Source organism: Pelophylax lessonae (assembly GCF_965119305.1).
Source record: "Pelophylax lessonae genome assembly, chromosome: 3".
Lineage (NCBI taxonomy): Eukaryota > Metazoa > Chordata > Amphibia > Anura > Ranidae > Pelophylax > Pelophylax lessonae.
In genome coordinates this window covers 75,709,665-75,730,242 of record NC_138770.1, presented here as the reverse complement: position 1 = coordinate 75,730,242, position 20,578 = coordinate 75,709,665, and the positions used below count along the sequence as shown (strand labels likewise).

General features: G+C 43.8%; 1 protein-coding gene across 1 annotated transcript in view; it reads left to right on the top strand.

The window, feature by feature from the left end:
* The first annotated feature begins 224 nt into the window (after positions 1-224).
* The window catches only part of LOC309551049 (adhesion G-protein coupled receptor F3-like), a 58,098-nt gene continuing 37,744 nt past the window's right edge, over positions 225-20,578 (top strand). Inside the window, exons 1-3 of the mRNA XM_082251490.1 lie at positions 225-280; positions 7,598-7,768; positions 9,493-10,860. Coding sequence (XP_082107616.1) covers positions 242-280; positions 7,598-7,768; positions 9,493-10,860 — 1,578 coding nt within the window. The 5' untranslated portion in view covers positions 225-241. The remainder of the gene's footprint in view (positions 281-7,597; positions 7,769-9,492; positions 10,861-20,578) is intronic.

Below are 20,578 nucleotides of genomic sequence, written 5' to 3'. Positions count from 1 at the left end.
ACCTTTAATTAAAAAAAAAAAAAAGAAGAATATATTTTTTTCGTTGTTTTTTTACTCCTTATCATAATAAATCAATAAAGAAAATATATGTAAAATCACCGTATGTTGCTTTGAAGCTTCCACAAGTAATTTATTAATGTGAATAGACCATTGTGAAAGGAATGCAACCTTCTATTGTATAAATGAATAATAATAATCCCTTATGTGTTCCATATCAGCCACCAGTACATATGAAATAAATATGGCCAATCTACAGCTGTGGATGAATCAAGCATCTTTGGTAAGTTCAGATTTTTGCCAGTCAAAGAACAATGCTATAGAAAGGTAAAAAGGCTCTGGAAAGAGTCATTGGGATGGTTGAGGAGCCTAATAGCAATACATACCCTATACCAGTCATGGTGAACCTTGGCCCCCAGATGTTTTGGAACTACATTTCCCATTATGCTTACCTACACTGCAGAGTGTATCAGCATCATGGCAAATATCGTTCCAAAACATCTGGGGTGCCAAGGTTCACCATCACTGCCCTATACAGTACATTTAGGCTTTTTGCACACGGGAGTAAATGCCACATTTTTTACTGATCTGAGCACAGGCTGTCTATAGAAACCATGCACACGTGGGTAAAGATCAGTAATGCAGGGATAAGTTACATAGTTTGTGAGGTTGAAAAAAGGCATCAGTCCATCCAGTTCAACCTATGATGTGTGCGTGTGTTTGTTGTTAACCGTACATTGTATACCCCTGTATGTTGTGGTCTTTAAGGTGCCCATCTAATCGTTTTTTGAAACTATCAATGCTCCCTGCTAATACGACTGTTTGCGGAAGAGAATTCCACATCCTTACTGCTCTTATAGTCAAGAACCCCTTACGTATTTTAAGGTTAAACCGTCTTTCCTCTAGTTTTAGTGAGTGGCCATGTGTCTTATTGTATTCCCTTTCTCTTAATAGTTTGTTCCTTATGCTAGAGTCATCACCAGTACAGTATTTGTACATTGATATCATATCCCCCCTCAATCGTCTCTTCTCCAGAGAGAATAAGTTCAGTGCTTGTAGTCTTTCCTCATAGCCGATGCCCTCCATTCCCCTAATTAATTTTGTTGCCCTTCTCTGGACTTTCTCCAGTTCCAGCACATCCTTCCTGAGGACCGGTGCCCAGAACTGGACAGCATACTCCAGATGTGGCCGGACCAGAGTCTTGTAGAGTGGGAGAATAATCTCTTTATTTCTGGAGTGAATCCCCTTTTTGTACATCCCAGTATTCTGTTGGCTTTGCTTGCAGCGGCTTGGCATTGCATGCCACTGCCAAGCCTGTTGTCTACCAGTACCCCCAGGTCCTTTTCCATCCTAGACTCACCCAGAGGTTCCCCCCCTAATGAGTAGTTTGCTTTCTCGTTTCTGGCATCCAAGTGCATTACTTTACATTTTTCAAAATTAAACCTCATCTGCCATGTAGTTGCCCATCTCAGGTCCGCTTGTAAGGTTTCCACATCCTGCATAGAAGATATTGGCATGCTAAGTTTAGTATCATCCGCAAATACTGAGATTGTACTAGATATCCCCTCCTCCTCTAGATCATTTATGAATAAATTAAACAGGATTGGCCCCAGGACAGAACCTTGGGACAGAGCTGTACACTAAAAATAGAAAACTTTACATTTGAGTGCAGTAATTCACATGCATACGTACGCATGTGTGTATAAGTGCAAATATTGCAACACTGGCAACTAGAAGAGAATAAAGAATTTTACGCGTATATTCATATGCATGTTTATATGCAACGTCTTTACGAAACATTTTTCAGGATCCTTCTGTCAACAAGATTCTGAGTATAAACATCAGTAAGGCTCCGTTCACATATAGGCGTTTCGGATCACGGGCAGAAATGCCGTGATTCTGCCCACGATTCCGTACCGTTGCAAGTTGCGGGACGCCCGAACGATTCTTGTGACTTGCAATGGCACCCCAAACGTGGAGCGATTTTGCTGAGATTGTCTGCCCGACGAATCGCGGTAAAATCACGCAAACAGAGTCGCGGGACGCCTGAGGCCCAAAAGAAGAATCACTCGGGCGTCCCGCGACTTGCAATGGTTCAGAATCGCGTCAATTCTGCCTGCGATCTGAAACGCCTATATGGGAACGAAGCCTCAATCATTAGTGCTTGTGCAAGAGTGGTCATTAAAAATGAGTGTGTTCCTACCTGCTATTCGGGAAAGGAATTGTGATTTACTCATTTTCAGCATATTGATTATGATAAAAGAATTATTTAAAAGGTGGGTTTTTGAACGGGTTCTCCAAATAAGTAATAACATGCAGTATATCAAATCTCCAATTTTTTTTAATTTTGTAATTGTATGGGTATCTGGGAGGTAAGAAAAAAACATGTAAGTTTGCAGGTTAATGGGCTAACTTGAGTGATGAGTTTCATGTGTTCCAGTTTCTGGGATAGAGTATTGTACATTTTTCTTTTTCTTTTTTTTTTTTATTAATTTTGATTATCTAACAGATGTTATAAGTTGTCCCGTGAGCTTGAAAATCACTGTGCAGGATGAGGCTGAGAGTGTAATACTTCACACTTAAGCCCCGTACACACGCACAGATTGTTGGCCGTAAATTGTCGGCCAACGTCCGATCGGCCAATTGTCGGCTTGTTAGTATGATGCTTCCGACAACCAACTGCGAATTTTCGGCCGAAAAAAAATCTGGTGTGCATGCTATAAAATTTTTGTTGGCCAACAACAGAATGGCCGATTGTTCCTCAGTCAGTACAGATTTTGGCAGACAAAAATCAGATGAGCAAGACTGGGCATGCTCAGAGAAGAAAAAACACACGGAAAGTCAACCATCACATGACATCACTTCTGAAGTTGGTTTTTGTTGGCCAACAAAAGTCCAGTGCAAGTCTAGAGCACATTTCAACCAACAAACACTGGACAAAAGACGGCCGATCGGTCGGCCAACAATCTGTGCATGTGTACGAGGCTTTAGTTCATTGGATAACTTTCCCTCGGGCATACGGATGATACAACGTTGGAGATTAGGAAATCTCCTGCTAAAAGAGGTTTACCCTCCTCCGAACATGTATAGTCCATCCAGTAAAACCAGGTTTTCTTATAGATTTATCCATCCATTATCCATCCAATTCGTTGCACATTTGACAACGAGCATATCACTGGGACTTTAAATATGCCTCAAACAGTGACCACAAGGTTATATATAAAAATAATCTTTATTACAGCAACTTTGTTTTACAAGATTAAAATGGATTAAAAGCATAGAGAGGCAATCTTTCAAATGGCTTGCAAACCCAGAGGTCGTAATAATAATTATTAATGACAAATGCTCCAACAAGATGGAAATGAGAGCAATGTGCAAAGGTCAACGTACTTTGCGGAATCGTCCACTTCTTTAGGACCTTCACCCCCGGGTCAAAGTACCATTAGAACTGTAACAACATACATAAAATGAATAGTAACAGAAAAAACGCACTAAAAGCAATATATATGTTTAAACTAAATACAAACAAACATTTATATCCTGTGCCAACCGGGGAAGCTCTAAAGGGGAGGGGGAAAAAAAAGTTATATATATATATATATATATATATATATATATATATATATATATATATTCAGGTTAATAATATAACTTAGATTACATAATCTTCAAAATCTTGAAGAAATTCTGAAATGATTACACACCACAACAAAAACTACTACATCTAGTATTTTGTATGATCTCCATGATTTGTAAGGACAGCACCAAGTCTTCTAGGCAAAGAATGATCAAGAAGACAACAGATTGCACCATCTATCTTTTCCCATTCTTCAAGAACGACCTCTTTTAGAGCCTGGATGGAGAGTGATGCTCAGCTTGAATTCCTCATAGGTTTTCAATTGGGTTCAGATCGGGAGACATACCTGGCCACTGAATCACTTTCACCCTGTTCTTTTTCAGACAGTGGCCTTAGATGTGTGTTTTTGGATCATTGTCATGTTGGAAAAGCGCACGACGACCAAGGGCACAGAGTGATAGTAACATCTTCTCTTTCAATATAGAGCAGTACATCTGTGAATTAATGATTCCATCAATGAATACAGCTCATTGACACCTGCAGCACTCATGCCACCACCATGCTTCACAGTAGGCACCATGGATTTTTCTTTGTATTCCTTACCTTTGCGACGCCATACAGTTTTGAAGCCATCAGTTACAAAAACATTTATCTTGGTCTCATCACTCCAGAGTACAGAGTGCCAGTAGTCTTCTACTTTTCCAGCATAGATCCTGGCAAATTCCAAGTGGGCTTTTTTGTGCATGGGCTTTAGGAGAGGCTTCCTTCGTGGACGACACCCATGCATGCCATTCCTCTGCAGTGTATGCTGTATTGTGTCACGGGAAACAATAACCCCAGTTTGGCTTTCTACCTTTTTAGCTAACGGCAGTGAACTTACATGGTGATTTTCTTCAACCCTTTTCATCAGAAGACGCTCTGTCGAGGTGATAACTTCCGTGGACAGCCTGGATGTCTCTGTGAGATGGTTGCAGTTCCATCTTTGTTAAAATTTTGTATCACTTTTGCTACACTATTCTGACTGATAAGTAAAGCTTTGCTGATCTTCTTGTAGCCTTCACCTTTCTTGTATAAAGAAATGTTTTTCTTTCTCAGGCCTTGTGACATTTCTCTTCCATGTGGTGCCATTGCTGACAGCATGAAATGGGTGGGGCTTTCTTTGTTAAGTAATGCCCTTTTATAATCAGCTGTCTGCTGGACACCTGTTTAATTAATAATTACACTCACCTGTAGTTGAATTCTTGGTAATTAAGATTTTGTTGTCTAAAATTTAGCTTTACACCTAATGCTGGCCATACACTAGCCGAAAAATCGTTCAAAAATCTGTCATTTGGTCCGTTCCTTCGTTTTTCATCCAGTTAATGGGCACAAATAGAAAATCGGTTTTAACTTTTCAGACCTGAAAAATCGAAGGAATAGTTTGGAAAATTCTGCCGAACTAACGATAAATTGAAAAGTTAATGTGTTTCTCGCCAGAATGGTTTGCACTAGGCATGTGTGACAAAACGGACAAAAAACTGATTCATTTATGTCCATTGAATAATTTATGGATCAAAATTCAGTCATTACATGATGGCACGATCATTCAAGAAGGAAGGCAGTTCAGGATCTTGTTCATAGGAAGGATGATGTCCATGTTTATTGTTTCAGTCTAGCTGGGTATTGCATAATTCCTATTCCCTATTAAAGTTATCATCCCTAATAAAACAACAAAATCAAGTTTATAGTGTATACCAAGTTCAGTTTCTTCTGTCTGCATGGAAGTGAAAAAGGCTTGTTGATTGGCTGTGCAGGAGTAGGGGAACCAATTACCAGCAGCCCCCATGCAGGTAGTGCTACATATGTAAACCAGCTGGGGGCTAGGTAATGTATAAACTCCAGGGGAAGGGAAAAAGCCCAACTCAGGGAACTTTTGCTGAGGTCTGAAAAGCCTTTCGCAACCCACTCTAGCCTCCTCCTCCATAAGGGCCAGGAAGTCCACAGCCAGCTCTTCTGCATGCGGGTCCAACTTTCCTTGGCCTCTAACCCTATCCAGGGCCTGAACTTGATGGCTACTTATAAATAGATGCTGGGTGTTTTTGCTCTGTTTGGCAACTGCACTTGGGCTCCTCCCAAACTGGCTTACATGTAGGCCCTAACTCACCTATTACATCACTACAGGAGGGCCTAGCACTTGATGACACTATCCTCTGTAACCAGACACTATTCTTGCAAAGAGCCACCTAGTGGTAGACTAGCTAACTTCACCTGTTTACAGTGAGGATTCTAATGTGATACAGACTCCATTTCAGATAGCCTCAAAATTTAGCATTTTCTCAAATAGTGCAGTAACGGAAAAAGGTTGAAAAAAAACTGCAGTACAGAAATACAGGGGCAGCGGTCACTGACATTGCTTTGCTTATAAACAAAGCCATGTGATCATGTCAGACATGGTGATTACATGACAGATTTTGAGGCTACCTGCAACTATATTTCTGCAAAATCAATTTCACTCAGTCCTTACAAGAGATGTATAGTGTATAGGTCCGATGCGGCATCTGTCCCCTGGCGCCTCTGCACTGAGAACTGAGCGATCGAACACCACTGATCGCTCGGTTCTCACTGCTCCATGAGCAGAGAGCTGCTGACTGTCAATCAGCGGCTCTCTGCTCTGTCCCCCTCTCGCTCAACGACTCAAGCTCTCAGCAACTCACTGAGTAGCTAAGCCATGTGGCGGGCCAGGCATGTGGGCAGATCCCGACTCTATGGTCGTGATGACGCCCGAGCCTGGACCGATTCTGTGACATCAGCAGAGAGCGGAATTCAGACCGATCCCTGCTGAAAATGGGTCACAGGAGTGCAAAACGAACTGCACTCCTGTGATCCGTAGGAAAAGTAGAGGTGATATAGACCCATAGAATTAGATTGTGTCGGATAATGCACTGACCATGCTACATTGTTGTAGACTGACAGCCAGTCACTGTACATACACTACTGTATATTACCAAAAGTATTGGGATGCTGACCTTTACACGCACATGAACTTTAATGGCATCCCAGTCTTAGTCCGTAGGGTTCAATATTGAGTTGGTCCACCCTTTGCAGCTATAACAGCTTCAACTCTTCTGGGAAGGCTGTCCACAAGGTTTAGGAGTGTGTCTATGGGAATGTTTGACCATTCTTCCAGAAGCGCACTTGTGAGGTCACTGATGCAGATGAGAAGGCCTGGCTCGCAGTCTCTGCTCTAATTCATCCCAAAGGTGTTCTATCTGGCTAAGATCAGGACTCTGTGCAGGCCAGTCAAGGACCTTGCTTTGTGCACTGGTCCAAATCATTTGGTGGAAGGGGGATTGTGGTGTGGGGTTGTTTTTCAGCGGTTGGGCTTGGCCTCTTAGTTCCAGTGAAGGGATCTTTTTAAGGCATCAGCATACCAAGACATTTTGGACAATTTCATGCTCCCAACTTTCCGGGAACAGTTTGGGGATGGCCCCTTCCTGTTCCAATTTGACTGCGCACCAATGCACAAACAAGATCCATAAAGACATGGATGAGCGAGTTTGGGGTGGAAGAACTTGACTGGTCTGCACATAGTCCTGACCACAACCCAATAGAAGACTTTTGGGATGAATTAGAGTGGAGACTGCGAGCCAGGCCTTCTCATTCGCATCAGTGCCTGACCTCACAAATGCACTTCTAAAAGAATGGTCAAACATTCCCGTAGACACACTCCTAAACCTTGTGGACAGCCTTCCCAGAAGAGTTGAAGCTGTTATAATTGCAAAGGGTGGGCCAACTCAATATTGAACCCTACAGACTAATACTGGGATGCCATTAAAGTTTATGTGAGTGTAAAGGCAGGCGTCCCAATACTTTTCGTAATATAGTGTACAGTAATTGTTTTTTTGCACATTGATGAAATAAAGGTTCTTTGTTATTTTTAGGGAGGTGAGGGGATTAGAAAATACTTAGATATGTTCGTTTGATGAATTATGTTTGATGCCTTATTATTCACCATGCTATTTAACTTTTCTACTGTATTTCTAGAACCAGCTGACTTCGGGAGGAGTCGATGTCATAGAGTCACTCTGGAGTTATACCACCAGCTCCTCTGTTGGGTTTCAGCAAACCGAAATCCCACTAGCATTATACATTTTAGGGAATATCACTAAAAATGCTCAACTGGCAAATCTCAAGTTTGATGTGACCACAGTAGATGTAAGTATCATAAAGATCACAATATACTATTATATATATATTATATATATATATATATATATATATATGTACTGTACATTGCTGGTTTAGCACCAGGAGAGCACTAGTAGTTCTTTCAATCATGTTAATACATTAAAGCAGAACTAAGGGAGGACACTCACCTTCCTATTGCTCCTTCACTGGTGCCAACATCTTCTCCTGTGTGCCGGGTTTTGGACATCTTCATTGGCCGGCGCAGGATGACGTAACTCCTGCACCTGCGCAGGAGCTTGTCATCCCAACACACAGGATCAGCCTGGTCATTGTAAAGTGAGCTGTGCACGTGCAGCTAGAATTACAGTCCAGGTACAGCAGGTAGGTGTGTTTTATTGCAGAAGAGATGTGCAATAAAATGCCGGCCTGCTCACAGTGTGTCATGACGGAACTTTAGAGCACTATAGAATGCTGAATGCTCCACATCTAAAAGTGCTTGAAAGGAGTTCTGGTGGAATTGCATATATACCCGGGCATATATAACCGGGCATATATACCCGGGTATATGTAATTAATAATAGAGATACTTCCAGATAAATGTTGCAGCAAAGTTCAGTCGCAGGGGCCCCTGAGGATGATCATGTTGCGTCCATCTTTGTACTGGAGATCTATAGACAAGATCAGCGGTCATGGGGAGATTCTCCAACTGTTGTCCAACCAGCCTGGAATGCCGCTTCTTTCTAGCAGAAACTGAGGTGTGGCACTGGAACTCAGGGTCCGCTATGTACTCTGCTTCTTAATCCCTAGTAGTTTCCAATCTGTCATTCACCTGTCATGGACCTCTAACTACCAGAAGTGACCATTGGGACAGGGTTCACTAAATTTACAGGAGCTACATATAAGCTCTATTAGAATAAACAGGTTCACCAACTAATATACAGCAAGCTGAACCCTACAGAGCATGTAAAATGAAAACACTTGCCTATTAATCCTCTGTGGCCTGGATTTAGCAGCAGCTTTCCCATGGAAAGGACACATGGTCTTAGACTTTCTCACTCCACTTCCTCTTTCTGGGGTTTTCAACCCAATAACCAAGAGACAGGAAGTGCATATTTAACATATCAACAGCAGAGGCATTTACAAATACAGACAGTAGAGGACAGCAGATTCCTATAACAGTTTTGTACTAATTTTTACTTTTTGGGTTTAATGCTTTACTCAAACTTACGCTATGATTCTGAGTATGTCCATTTGAAAGATGTTGTGACACTTAGAGCAGAACTAAAGGCAAAACTTTTTCTTCAATTTTGATAGAGAAAGGGCGGGTTATAACCCCTGTCAGGTTTTTAATTTTTTTTTTTTTTTTACCATCTGTGTCACAGGGGGAGTCTCCCTTCACTTCCTGTCCCATAGCCAAAACAGGAAGTGAGAGGAAATGCCGATTGTCCCCAGGTTCACCAGTACAGTGTACCCATTGGAAGATTTCCTCTCTATTCCTATTCTGGGGACAACCCAAAATTTGGGATTTCTTTTGCTTTCCCTTTCAGTGATAATGGTAAACAGGACAAATATGGTGAATCTCCCTAACGGGGGCACAGATAGCAATACGAACTCGACAGATGTTCTAATCCCTCTCCTTTAGTTATACAGTAGTGTAAAATGAAAGGAAGTATGTAAAATAAATATGAGATAAAAATAAGACACACATAGACAGATATTGTGCAACTGATGTATTTTTTTCTATCACACAGAAAGTGCTTTCAGTTACTGACCACCTGATGACGGACATCTCTTTGGAGCCTTCAGTCAGTCTGGAGGAGAACCTTGGTCCTCAGTTACTGAGGTGTCTTGAGAATGTTTACTCGGTGATGCCAGTGACCTATGAGCCCATAAGTAAATCCTACAAGAACTTTGAGTTTTTCTGCACTGTGTCCCCTTGTGGAGATCTTGAAGATAACAAAATCCTGCACCTTGACTCTTCAACATCTGTATCATTGCAAAATAAGGACAACAATTTTCCATCTGAATGTTATATGAATTTACTTTTTATGACTTACAGTCCAAAAAACTGTAGCTTTACTGGCCTGTATGATAGTAATACAATAGATACAGGCTACTTTTTGGCCAGTGACATACAGATATATGTAATGATGATAAATAACAGAAGCTACCACATGGCCAACATCAATACAACCTTTACATGTGGGAACAGGCTGTGTGACCAGACTGCTGTGTGCGTCTTTTGGGATTTCCTTTCTAATAAGTGGTCATCGCAGGGTTGTGTTACACAACTTTCCAATGGATCCACCTACTGCACGTGTAGTCATCTGACCTCCTTTGCTGTCCTAATGTCCAACTCCATACAAATAAATACTATTGATTCAACTATACAGGACTACATTACCAAAATTGGACTTTTTATTTCCATGGTGTCTCTTGTAGTTTGTATATTGATACAAGTGATACTTTTGAAACACTCTCTGAAAATGGCAGCTCTGTACAGACATGTGGTCATCATCCATATGTCTGTGTTTCTTTTGATTGGCATGATCTCTTTCCTAGCATCTGATTTCATTGACCACTCTGTTCAAGATCAGCTGTGCATGGCCTTCACCTTCTGCAGTCATTTCTCATTAATGGGCTTTTTCTCTTGGACCCTAATTCAGAGCCTTTATCTAGCATCTCGACTGCTCTTTGTTTTCCACCATGTTACCAAGATCGAGCTTGTGTCCGTCTCTGTTGTGCTGGGATACATGTTTCCAGTGGCTATAGCTGTGGGCACGTTCTTGGCGTATTTTCCAAATAATTACATGCAGGACAATACTTGCTGGCTGGACAGTGAGTCTGGTGCCAATATGGCTTTTAATATACCAGTGATGGTAACCTTGTTCATTAATTTCCTAGTACTCATTGTTGTGATCCGGACACTCCTGAGGCCATCAATCTCTGAGGGGAAGAGTGAAGACGAAGAAGTGCTGAAAAAGATGGCAAAAGCAGTTGTCTTTTGTGTGCCACAGTTTGGTTTGACATGGGCTATTGGGATCCCTCTCTTCTCTATCCCAGCAGCCCAAAATCTTTTAGTTTTACAGTACATGTTTGTAATTCTCAACCCTCTTCAGGTAAGTTCCTTTGAAAGGCATTATTTCTTTTATTTTTTTTTTAGGAGATAAACACAGATGGTTTCAAGCTGTATGATGTTTTTGATTCATATATGGTACAGGCATACCCCACTTTTAAGTACACAATGGGACCAGGAAATGTATGTAAAACGATAATGTACTTAACCAGTTGCCGACCGCCGCAAGTATACTGCGGCGGTCAGCCCCGGCCAGGCAAAGTGACGTACCGGTACGTCACTAGCCTGTCACTGGCTTGTGAGCCAATAGCGGGCGAGCGCGCGCCCGCTGAGGCGCGCGCCCGCCCTGGCTCGTTCCCTAACAAGTCAGTGCATGTGACCGGCGGACCCGATGTCCACCGGTCACTCGTGATCGTTCGCCGGGAAGGGAGAAAGGCAGGCGGCTAATGTAAACAAGCCGCCTGTCATTCTCCCCTGTGTAAAAATGGAGATCAGACGGTTCTACTATGTGGGACCGTTGATCTCTGTTTTTATACTAGTAAGCCATGTCCCATCACAGTTAGGAGCACGCCCCTAGGACACACTTAACCCCTCCCTCTCCAATACAGTTAACCCCTTCCCTGCCAGTGTAATTTTTGCAGTAACAGTGCATATATATAGCACTGATTACTGCAGTAATGTCACTGGTAACCCCAAAAGTGTCAAAAATGTCAGTCAAGGGTTCGATCTGTCCGCCGCAAAAAAAATCGCAGATCGCCGCCATTACTCGTTAAAAAAAAAAAACACCAAAAATGACAGAAATCTTTCCCTTTGTTAGTAAACGCGATAACTTTTGCGCAAACCAATCAAAATACGCTTATTGTAGCATAAAACAAATTGGCCGAAAATGTTAAAAAATTTTGATTTTTACATTTTTTTTTGGGGGAATTTCATATAAAATAATGTGAAAAATATTGTTGTTTTTGCAAAATTGACGCTCTTTTTTTGTTTATAGCGCATGATCAAAAAATCGCACAGGTGATCAAATACCACCAAAAGAAAGCTCTGTTTGTGGGAAAAAAAGGACATTTAGGTACAGCATCGCACGACCGCGCAATTGTCCGTTAAAGTCACGCAGTAAAAAAATCGCAAAAAACCCCCCTGGTCAGAAAGGGGGTAAAATCTTCCGGGGCTTAAGTGGTTAAAGTGAAGCAATACCTTTTTTCATTTCTCAATTCATGTAAATACACTAGCTCCATAGGAAATCTTGGTCAGCTTGACATGGCACTGCTCCCAAACCATAAGTGACAAGGACACCAAGCTTGGGGAGCATGTTAAGGGGATCCAGGACTATGACATGGTAGATTACCTAGGCAAGCTGGCCGGCCACAAATAGGGAGCACAGAGAGGGGATCCAGGACTACAACATATCCTAAGTTTGGTATCCCTGTCACTTATGATTTGGGAGCAGTGCCATGTCAAGCTGACCAAGATTTCCCATAGACGCCAATGTTAAAAATCGGTAGTGCCATGCCAAGCTGACCAGGCTGTGTCCGTACACGCGAGTGTGCGTAAAGTGAGTGTACTTAAAATGCGGTATGCCTGTACCTAATTTCTAAAAAACATGAAACATATGCCATAAGCATTTTTGTGCCCAAAAAAGTGTATCTTTTTACTGAAAGTTACAGGTGATATACCATTGCACTGTGATAAAAAAAAATTGGAACTACTACTATTTTATTTTCCGGGGTATCTGATTTCTAGAAAATATAGAATGTTTTGGGTGTTTTAAGTACTCTTCAGACCTAAAATGATTTTTTTTAAACGTGTGTAAAAATTCAAAAATGGCTCTGTTAACAAAAAAGTTTAGGGGACTTGTCAAAAACCATGTCTGTGTTTAACTAATTTACATAGGTTAATCGGTATCTGGGTGCCTCTTTCTGTTAAGATTCCAATAAGCCCACAACTGGCAGACCCCCACAACCATCGAGCCAGTCATGGGGGGAAGAGGCAGTTGTCCTCATCAACATTGGGACAAGGTGCTTTCCCAGCAGGGTCCCAAAGGGTCCGGTACAGAACTTTAGGTGGACCTCAAGCTTTTATTTTTATTTTGTGTTTATAGCGTTGGGTTCCGTTAAAGAAATACCAGACCTAATGGGTCTGGTATGAATTAGAGGGGACCCCATGCAGGTTTTTTTTGTTTGTGGGTGCCCTGTTAACATCTGTATCAGACCAGGCTCCACCTAGAATGAGGATCGGGTATAGATGAATGGAATTCCTAGCTGCTTTGAATAAAAACAGAACGAAGTGGGGGTGCTCTCAATTTAAACACACATTTCTCTAGCGCTCATCGACAGACGTAGTCCTCGGTGATACACCACCTTCGGGTTAGGTTACCTCCGCAGGAGCAGGACTAGACAGGAAATTAAAAAGCTCTGGCCACACCCTAGGGGCAGTCCCAGAGGGTATATCCTCTCTCTCTCTGCCTCAGCAAATCAGTTATTTTCTGTCTAGTTAGGAGTAAGGACCTAGACACCTTGCTGGGATCTTAGGTCCTGGCAAGAATTTTTTCTTAAAGATTTTTTTTAGACAGCTTTTTCTCCAGTGTTCCTGTGAGATCTTCAAGCAAGAAAGCTGAACTGGGCGACGGGCTGGATGTTGAGATCCGGTGGTCACCCCAGTTCAGCCTACGAGGGCGTGCAGGCCATAGCTCCGCGCTGGGTCGGCCACGACAAAGTCCCGTTAAAAGGACTGAACCCGCGAGTTAAACGTCTCGCTGAAACGCCAAAGACCATGAGTCACGGCGTTCGTATCGGTCGACAGCCCTCCCGCCCCGGTGGAGAGGGGTACTGTCAGGAGTTGGTGCCCGCCTGGTTCCGGTATGGTGAGTAGTATGTTCCCCCTTTCCCCCTGACGGGTTTTGTGGTGAACGCGGGCCCCTCTCTGTATGGTAAGAAAGAGTCCTTTCTGTCCTATAACATGTCACAGATCCTCCTACTTTGAGTGTGATTTTTTGTGTACAAAAGCCAGGAGGCTTGGTTTGGGAGCTAACAATCTATTGTATACATGTTTAAAAGATGTAATCTGTGGCATTCTGGGAATCTTATGGGTTTAGTATAAGCTACCTACCAGTCAGAAGCCACGGACATGTAGACTGCCTTCCAAATCAGATCTCCAGCTATTAGCAGGCCTCCCGGAAGGCCATGCGGTCCGCCAGGGGCCGATACCGCCAACCACGCCATATCCCCAGGCAGAGACAGTGTTGTGTGCCCTGCAGCACACCGCCATTCAGCAGGCCACCGCCATTTTTTCTTGCAGGATCGCACGAGCCGCCATTTTGGCGTAGCCTCGTGTCTCCAGCATGGGGGCGGCCATGTTTGAGGTGATCCTACACCTCGTGGAGCTTGGGGGAGGCGCCGGAAGGCGTGCAGAGGGGCGGAGCCGCCTCCTTTCTTCCTGGGCAGCCAGCCAAAAGACTTCCTGTTTGTCAAGACAGCGCTGTAACCTGTTGCAGTTTAACTCTGAGCATCAAGTGGTGAGCCTGGGGGTCTATCTCTCTCTCTCTCGATCGATAGGGATCCCTAAGCAGGTAACACTAAGGGGCTTTTTTGTGGCGCCGGGGGTCAAAAAAAAAAAAAAAAAAAAAAAGTTTTTTTCTTTACTTTTGAATTATATTATCCAGGAAGTAACTGGAGTTATTATGGACCCTGCCACACATATTCCCCCACCTGTTTCCCTCGAGGGGGCCTCGGGACCCGCCGGTGCACAGAGTATAGAGTCATTTACAGCAATTTTGGAGTCTATGGTGGCTCGGGTGGAGGCGGCCTGTCAGGGACGGGGGTCAAGGAAGCGACCCCCGCCTACCCCTATACTATCTGACACCTCTGACTCAGATTCAGAGATGGTCACGGCAGTTGCAGGTTCCTCTGCAAGGGCTGTTATCCCAGGTAAAGCCCCCTCAGACAGTGAGGAGGACGCTTCTTCTCTTGCTATAATTCAGGAAGAAGCATTGGTGGACGCACTAGTTGTGGCAGTGCAAGAAACCTTAAAACTTGAGGCTTTACCGGCAGAGGCAACTGAAACAGAGAGGCCTTTTGGGACTAATAAGCCCATCAAGACGGCGAAGGCTTTTCCTGTACCTAAATGTTTTGGTAATCAGATTAAAGGAGAATGGGAGCATTCTAAACGTACCTTTACTATTTCCAAGCGTATTGCTAGACGCTATCCGTTTGAGGAATCCATCATTAAGAAATGGACGGTACCACCAGTCGTGGATCCGCCTATTTCCAGGCTGAATAAAGCCACGGTTATTCCAGTGGAGGACACTTCGTCCTTTAAGGATCCGGTGGATCGAAAGATAGAAGCAGAGTCCCGCACTATCTTTTCTCTGATAGGGTCAGCATTTAGACCAGTAATCGTTATTGGTCTAGTTTCCCAGACACTTACGGAATGGGCGAAAATGGTACGCCAAGATCTTAGGGGAAAAGATATTCCCCAGGAGACATCTGATTTGATGGAACAGATCATACAAGGGCTACGGTTTATCTGTGACGCAGCCTTGGACACTACTCCCTTATTAGGGCATGCATCTAAGTTAGCAGTGATCCTCAGACGTGTGCTGTGGTTAAAATGCTGGTCAGCTGACCTAGGTTCCAAAAAGACCTTGACCAATCTCCCCTTTCAGGGGAATCGTCTATTTGGAGCCAACCTAGATGAAATCATTAAGGATGCCACTGGGGGCAAGAGCACTTTTTTGCCACAGGCTGCAAAAGCTAAGGGACCTCGCAACAAGCGAGGACCTTTCTTTACCGCCCATAAAGGGCGCCCGGCTGGTACTAGCGGGAAAGGCAAGACTCCTCCAGGAGGGTTCAAGAAGGGGACCAACCCAGCCAAACCCGAAGCAAAGGAGTACACAGCCTGAAGGTGCGCCCCCACCCGGTTTCAGGGTGGGGGGACGTTTTCACCGGTATTCAGGACATTAGATCGAGCATCAACCACTACTACCGGTGCGATTCTTCCCTTCCAACATTTAAGTACCACAGGAAGCGGTAATTACCGTTCCCTGAAAAGATCTTTTCCTTTACCTTTTCCTAAGATTAGTCCCGATACCTCACAGGAATCGGATCTGGTTGACCAGATAGGCCAAGTAGCCTCTAGTCGGGTGACTTCGGTCCCTGAGGTTCAACCAGAAAAGATCACCTCTCCTGATAACTATCAGGTATTTGATAAATGTGTGGGAACAGAAAACGACCAGACTTTCTCGGATGGTCGGGGCCAGATAGCTCTAGGGACGCCTGGTTCAGATCCAATCAGCGCCAGTGGTCCTAGAAATTCTAGGCTGGCCTCATCAAGCCGGCCTGGCCGACTTGGACATGTTAGTCGCAGACGTTCCGTGGGAACTTCGTCTCAGGGAGTGTCTGTGGTCTCAAGGACCAATTTACCTTCGTGCTTTACAGTCGCTGGTTTTAATGGCCTGGCCATTGAGACCCAAGTACTGAAGGACAGAGGTTTGTCTACTTCAGTCATTCCTACCCTTATTAAAGCAAGGAAAGCGACTTCCAGCAAAGTCTATTATCACACATGGAAGACTTATATTGCGTGGTGCGAATCTTTAGGATTTCCTCCACGTACCTATTCGGTGACTCGAATATTGGCTTTTTTGCAACAAGGGGTTGAGCAGAAGCTAGCCTTGAGCACCATCAAGGGTCAAGTTTCAGCATTAGCAATCTTCTTTCAGAAACCTTTAGCTACCAAATCCTTGGTGCGGAATTTCATCCAGGGGGTGCGGCACCTGGCTCCTCCAGTCCGCGCGCCCTTACCACCCTGGGATCTTAATTTGGTTTTGTCGGTTCTACAGAAACCTCCTTTTGAAAACATCAGGGAGATTCCCTTGCTTACTCTATCCCAGAAGGTGGCCTTCTTGGTGGCTATTACTTCTGCTCGCAGGGTGTCAGAACTGGCTGCATTATCATGCCAGTCACCATACCTAGTGATTCATAGGGATAAGGTAGTACTTCATCCTAAGCCATCTTTTCTTCCCAAGGTGGTTTCAGATTTTCATCTGAATGAAGATATTGTCAGGGTATACCTGAAATCTACGGAATCATTCCGTAAGACGGATTCACTTTTTGTGATCACGGATGGCCCCAGAAAGGGTTTGCCTGCATCTGCCGCGACCATTGCCAAATGGATTAGACAAACGGTGGTACAGGCTTATTCTATTAAGGGTCAGAGTCCTCCGTTCCCTGTTAGGGCGCACTCCACTCGAGCGCTCAGTACTTCCTGGGCCTTTCGCCATCAGGCGTCAGTGGTCCAGGTATGTAAGGCGGCCACCTGGTCGTCGGTACATACCTTTACAAAATTCTATAAAATTGATGTGACGGCATCGGCGGATGCCTCATTTGGCCGCAAGGTTTTGCAGGCCGCAATTTGAGGAGACCGGTGGTCTACCTCGAGGGTTTTTTTCTGTTTGAAAAAAAAAAAAAAAAATTGTTTTCTCCTTTTTTGTTGAGTCTCATCATAAAGGATGAGCATTGTAAACTTCTAGTTGGCACCGGTTGGGCTTTCTAGATTGGGATTTGATTTCCATTTTCCCACCCCTCAGTTGTGATACTGCTCTGGGACGTCCCGAAGGTGGTGTATCACCGAGGACTACGTCTGTCGATGAGCGCTAGAGAAAAATGGATTTTTGTAAAATCTTACCGTAAAATCCTTTTCTCTTAGCTCATCGACAGACGTAGTCCCCGCCCCTCTGTTTTGGAGTTGGGTTGGGTTAAATTCTCTAAGCACTGCTTTTTCACATAACTGATTTGCTGAGGCAGAGAGAGAGAGGATATACCCTCTGGGACTGCCCCTAGGGTGTGGCCAGAGCTTTTTAATTTCCTGTCTAGTCCTGCTCCTGCGGAGGTAACCTAACCCGAAGGTGGTGTATCACCGAGGACTACGTCTGTCGATGAGCTAAGAGAAAAGGATTTTACGGTAAGATTTTACAAAAATCCATTTTTTTTGGTAAATGTTGGTATGTTATTTAGTTAGTTGAGTTTTGCATTTATGTTGTTTCAATATAAGCATTACTAAAATTGCTGCTCCCCACCAAATGGAGATTTGTAAAACATTTTTATTGCTTTGGTATATGTTTCCTGGGATAGTTGGCAGACCCATAACTCCCCTCCCCCTTTCCCCCCATGCTATTTGTTTGACAGTCCCATCCCTATTATTAACATAGAAAATGACCACCATTTGGCTCTTATTGATTTACGTGGGATTCAGAATTGGCACACTGCTCATAAGTAGGGGACTGATAGATATTATTTTGGCCCTTTTTTTGATAAGGAAATATGCTGCTTCCTTCTGAGAGCACTGAGGTCACAAGGAAAATCCCCCTTGTTGGAGAATATGCTTGTGAGCAGGTCAGATGCTTTTTCCAACTTTTTTATGGTGATCATGTTGCTTATTTATGGCCACCTTTACATTCCCCAAAAATGTTTTACATTTGGCAAGAGTGGGGCCTGCAGCATCTGTCCTGTCGAAAGGGACCTTGAAACCTCTACCTAAAGTAAGCAAGGCTGTGATATGGCAAACTCAGCTGAGCCACTGGAAGCCCCATTCTCAAGTGAATTCTGTGTGTGCTTTTAATGAAAACCCACTAGAAGCCACAGAAATATTTATCTCCTATGGATCCACATTAGGAATATATGGGCAAGTCTTATCTATAGGACTGTATAAAGAACTACTAGCCAAACTTGACCCATTACTGCCATGCAAGGGTGGGGATTTCCTGTGAACACCCACTGAGTAGGGGTGAGATTCAGCTCATAGGTGGGTTTGAGGCAAACTCAGCCTGTTCGCAGTTCATGGACCCACTGAACTAATGTGGCAATTAGCAAGGGGTCTCGGGTGACATCCTTGATCACATTTGGTCATTGACCATATTTGGTCAATTACGGCACCCTCAAGCAAACCAGGACCACTAGGTTCTCTCCCAATATCCGCCTTCAGGAGCTCTAGTGAAGAACAACTGTCACTTAGATTCATATAACCTGCTAAGACGGTAATTTAAACAATAATATGTGCATATACTGTAGGTCAAATGGCAATGCTAACTTCTGGAGACTCGCAAGGTCCCCTTTCTTAGGGCAACGCAGTGACAGCAATTTAAATCCATTAATGACCACAGCTTCTTTCAATGTAAATCCTCTTTACAGTCACGGTGACCCACACCTTGCGCTCCTCCACCTTCCGTTTAAGGATGGGTTTAGGTTTGGAGACATGCTTGGCCAGTCCATCACCCTTACCCTCAGCTTCATTAGCAAGGTAGTGGTCATCTTGGAGGTGTGTTTGGGATCTTTATCATGTTGAAATACTGCCCTGCGGCCCAGGAGGGGATCATGTTCTGCTTCAGTATGTCACAGCACATGTTGGCCTTCATGGTTCCCTCAATGAACTGTAGCTCCCCAGTGCCGGCAGCGCTCATGCAGCCCCAGACCATGATGCTCCCACCACCATGCTTGACTGTAGGCAAGACACACTTGTCTTTGTACCCCTCACCTGGTTTCTGCCACACACGCTTGACACCATCTGAACCAAATAAGTTTATCTTGGTCTCATCAGACCACAGGACATGGCTCCAGTAATTCATGTCCTTAGTCTGCTTGTCTTCAGCAAACTGTTTGCAGGCTTTCTTGTGCATCATCTTTAGAAGAGGCTTCCTTCTGGGAGGACAGTCATGCAGACAAATTTGATGCAGTGTGCGGCGTATGGTCTGAGCACTGACAGACTGACCCCCCACCCCTTCAACCTCTGCAGCAATGCTGACAGCACTCATACCTCTATTCCCCAAAGACAACCTCTGGATATGATGCTGAGCACGTGCACTCAACTGCTTTGGTCGACCATGGCGAGGCCTGTTCTGATTGGAATCTGTCCTGTTAAACCACTGTATGGTCTAGGCCACCGTGCTTCAGCTCAGTTTCAGGGTCTTGGCAATCTTCCTTTAGCCTAGGCCATCTTTATATAGAGCAACAATTCTTTTTATCAGATCCTCAGAGTGTTCTTTGCCATGAGGTGCTTTGTTGAACCTCCAGTGACCAGTATGAGAGAGTGAGAGCGATAACACCACATTAAACACACCTGCTCCCCATTCACACCTTAAACCTTGTAACACTATCCAGTCTTATGGCATTGGGGAGGGAAAATGGCTAATTGGGCGAAATTTGGTCACTTGGGGGTGTACTCACTTTTGTTGCCAGCAGTTGAGACATTAATGGCTATGTGTTATTTTGAGGGGACAGCAAATTTATACTGTTATACAAGATGTACACTCACTACTTTACATTGTAGCAAAGTGTAATTTCTATAGTGTTGTCACATGAAAAGATATAATAAAATATTTGTAAAAATGTGAGCGGTGTACTCACTTTTGTGAGATACTGTACGTGGAAAGCGTACATTTCTTGGTGTAAATCAGTTGCCGCTCATCCTCGCTCCTTTTCTGTGGCTTGGAGTTTGGCCTTCTTCAAAGGAGCATTTACCAGAATTGGCCTTGAGTACCATCAAGGGTCAGGTGTCTGCCTTAGCAATCTTCTATAGGCGACTCCTAGCCACGCACTCTTTAGTTCATACAGTACCTTTATTCAGGGAGTTAGCAATATGGTCCCTCCTGTACGCTCTCTTTTGCCGCCGTGGAATTTCAACTTTCTCCAGAAACCTCCGTTTGAGAATATTCGGAAGATTCCCTTGCCTACATTGTCCCAGAAGGTGACATCCTTGGTGGCTATTACATT